Raw genomic sequence first — 2,500 nt, forward strand, 5'->3', positions numbered from 1 at the left:
TGCGTAAAGAGAAATTCATGCAACTTGAATTTAAAAGGAAATATAAAATGTCGCGAAAGATGTAAAGAGAGGAAGAGCGTGAGATATATGAAAGCTGTCACTGTCAAGGGGGAAGCTGCCAAGTATATCATCAGTAAAGGGGACATTTAGACACGTCAGACAGTCTGCCAGCGGGACCACAGAGGGGAGACTGTCACACAGACCAGTCAGACAAAGAGAAAAGATATCCACAGAATCTGACTGGCAAGAGGGTGAAGGGGAGAAGGGGAGAAGGAAGGAAGGGAGGAAGAGGGGAAGGGGAGGTATGAAAGGCGTAATCCACACTGAGTTTCCTGATAATACACCGTAATTTGGGGAGGGAGCTGTAATGATAGACCTCGGGAGGGATAGGAAGGTAATGCAAGGGAAGAAGGCAAAACCGTGGAGTTTATCGTCTTTTTTTTTGTGATTTTGTTTACATGTAGGTTAATTTATCACTGCATATACACTCTTTGATGTAGAGTTGACATCTTAGTGACATTTTTTCCTGTCTACTTCCTTCTCTGACCTGCTTTCTTTATCTTTCTCCGTTTCTCTCTCTTCTTGATTTCTTTCTCTGCTTGTCTTTTATCTTCCCGCGTTATCTTTTCTCTTTTTTGCGTTTTGGCTAATTTTCCTTTCTCTCATTCTCTTTTTGCCTCTTTTCCCTCATTTCTTTGTGTGTATTTGTATCTCTCTCTCTCTCGCTCTCGCTCTTTCTCAGTATATCTATCTACCTACCTCTCCGTATTCTCTCTCTCCTACTCTTCTCTACTTGTCCTTCTTACGCTCTTTATCATCTCTCCCCTTCCCATTCCTTCATCTCAACCCCATCTTAAACCTCATCTTCTACCCCCTTCCCCCCCTGTGTCCTCCTCTCCGCGCCCCAGCACCACGCCGACTGCTTCCCCGAGGAGTTCTGCGAGTCGGAGGGCACGTGCCGCTGTCGGGGAGGATACACGCGATCTCTTGACGGTCGGTGCGTGGCGAGTCGGGTCGGGGAAGTCGGATGTAAACACGACTTCGATTGCGCTCGTCCGGATTTCGTTTGCCGGAACGGAAGGTAAGGTTTTGGGATTTTTTGTTGTATTTCGGGAGGTGATTTATGGTTGTGAGGTGCAAGTTAAGAGTGATTTGCGTTATGCAGTGTGTTTTATTGTTTTTGTTATGTAGTCGGGTGTGGGTTTCGTTGAAGGGGTTTTGTAAGAGGGAATTGGGTATCGTTAGATGACCCTCGATGTCTATTTTTTTGTTTTTCAGTTGCCATTCTCCCGACGAGGAGAAGCCGGAGAGCGGACAAAGAAACGACACTCTTGTTCAGCCATCACCCACTACGCACGACGAAGAGGAAGTCTCCGATGAGGAAGAGAAATGGTATAGGAACAAGCAGAGTGTGGGGGGAATCACGTTCATCATCGTCATCTTTCTTCTCAAGGCAGTGACATGTCGCAGAATCGAAGCGGCGCTCAGAAAATTTCGGTCTCTGCTGGCCAGGTGTCGGGGCGAGAGAGAATGCGCGAATCCTCCTGCTGATGCTGACGAGTCGTCCGAGTCCGTCGTCGCTCCGGTCGCCTCCCAGGAGGATTCCGACACTGTGTCCTTTTCGTCCGACGTCAGCCGCAGCACTGTTGGGCGCCCTGTCCCTTCCGCTCCGGGACTCGAAGACCACGACCATTCCTCGGCCCTGGACAACCGTTCCGAGTCGCTGCCTTGGATTGATCTCTCTGGCTCCGACGTCCTCCCTTCGGAGAGCAACAGTACCGTTTACGGGAGGGACAATCCGCCTCCCTACTGCAGCCTCCAGCCTCTGTCATGCACGCTCCTTGACCCTCCTCCGTACGAAGCCCTCCGGTCGCCCCTGTACTCCGTCCTGCAACCGCCCTCCTACGAAGAGGCCACCGTGGACGCAAACGGGGCATCCCCAATCTCGACGTCGACGCCACGGAGCCACGCGTACAGGATAGGCGATCCCGCCATCAATACTCCTGGCATGGGCAGTGACACTGACATGGCATCCGACCCATGGAGGTATTAGATATCCCTGATCCTCGAGGAAGGAGAGAAAGAAGGAACTCCTAAGGCTCTGAAGACGCACCCGTGTCCGCGAAACCGAAGGAATTGCCGCCTTATTTTAGTGGTCGTGTTCCTGCAGAGATCACACCTTGGATCAAAAGGAACAGATATGATAGACTCGTCCAAACAATGAGTGCCTTAAGACTGTGGATATAAGTCGAGATAACAATGTACCTGAACTAATACTTAATAATCACCACAAAACGAACTCTGTGATATTTATAGTATTAAATGATTACAGTGAATGGAAACGCATGAGATCAAGATAAATCATTATGCAGGCATGTGGCAATCTAATGTTTCTGAGTGGAATTCTAGTCACTGTTAATGCTATGCCTCTTATCGTTATTTAAGCTTAAATGTTTGGCACTGGTTTTAATGCTCTGGCACTTCCAGGGTGCTGCACACA

General features: G+C 49.0%; 2 protein-coding genes across 5 annotated transcripts in view; both read left to right on the top strand.

Moving 5' to 3' along the window:
* Positions 1–2,500, top strand: part of LOC113803324 (uncharacterized) — an 18,141-nt gene that overhangs the window by 15,239 nt on the left and 402 nt on the right. For both annotated transcript variants that reach the window (XM_070130396.1, XM_027354087.2), the window contains exons 2-3: positions 909–1,081; positions 1,279–2,500. The exon at positions 1,279–2,500 is cut by the window's right edge. In XM_070130396.1, the coding sequence (XP_069986497.1) occupies positions 909–1,081; positions 1,279–2,053 (948 nt within the window). In that variant the 3' untranslated portion in view covers positions 2,054–2,500. The remainder of the gene's footprint in view (positions 1–908; positions 1,082–1,278) is intronic.
* The window catches only part of LOC113803309 (uncharacterized), an 11,801-nt gene that overhangs the window by 1,721 nt on the left and 7,580 nt on the right, over positions 1–2,500 (top strand). The window lies entirely within an intron of this gene.

Source organism: Penaeus vannamei, chromosome 15 (genome assembly GCF_042767895.1).
Source record: "Penaeus vannamei isolate JL-2024 chromosome 15, ASM4276789v1, whole genome shotgun sequence".
Classification (NCBI taxonomy): Eukaryota; Metazoa; Arthropoda; class Malacostraca; order Decapoda; family Penaeidae; genus Penaeus; species Penaeus vannamei.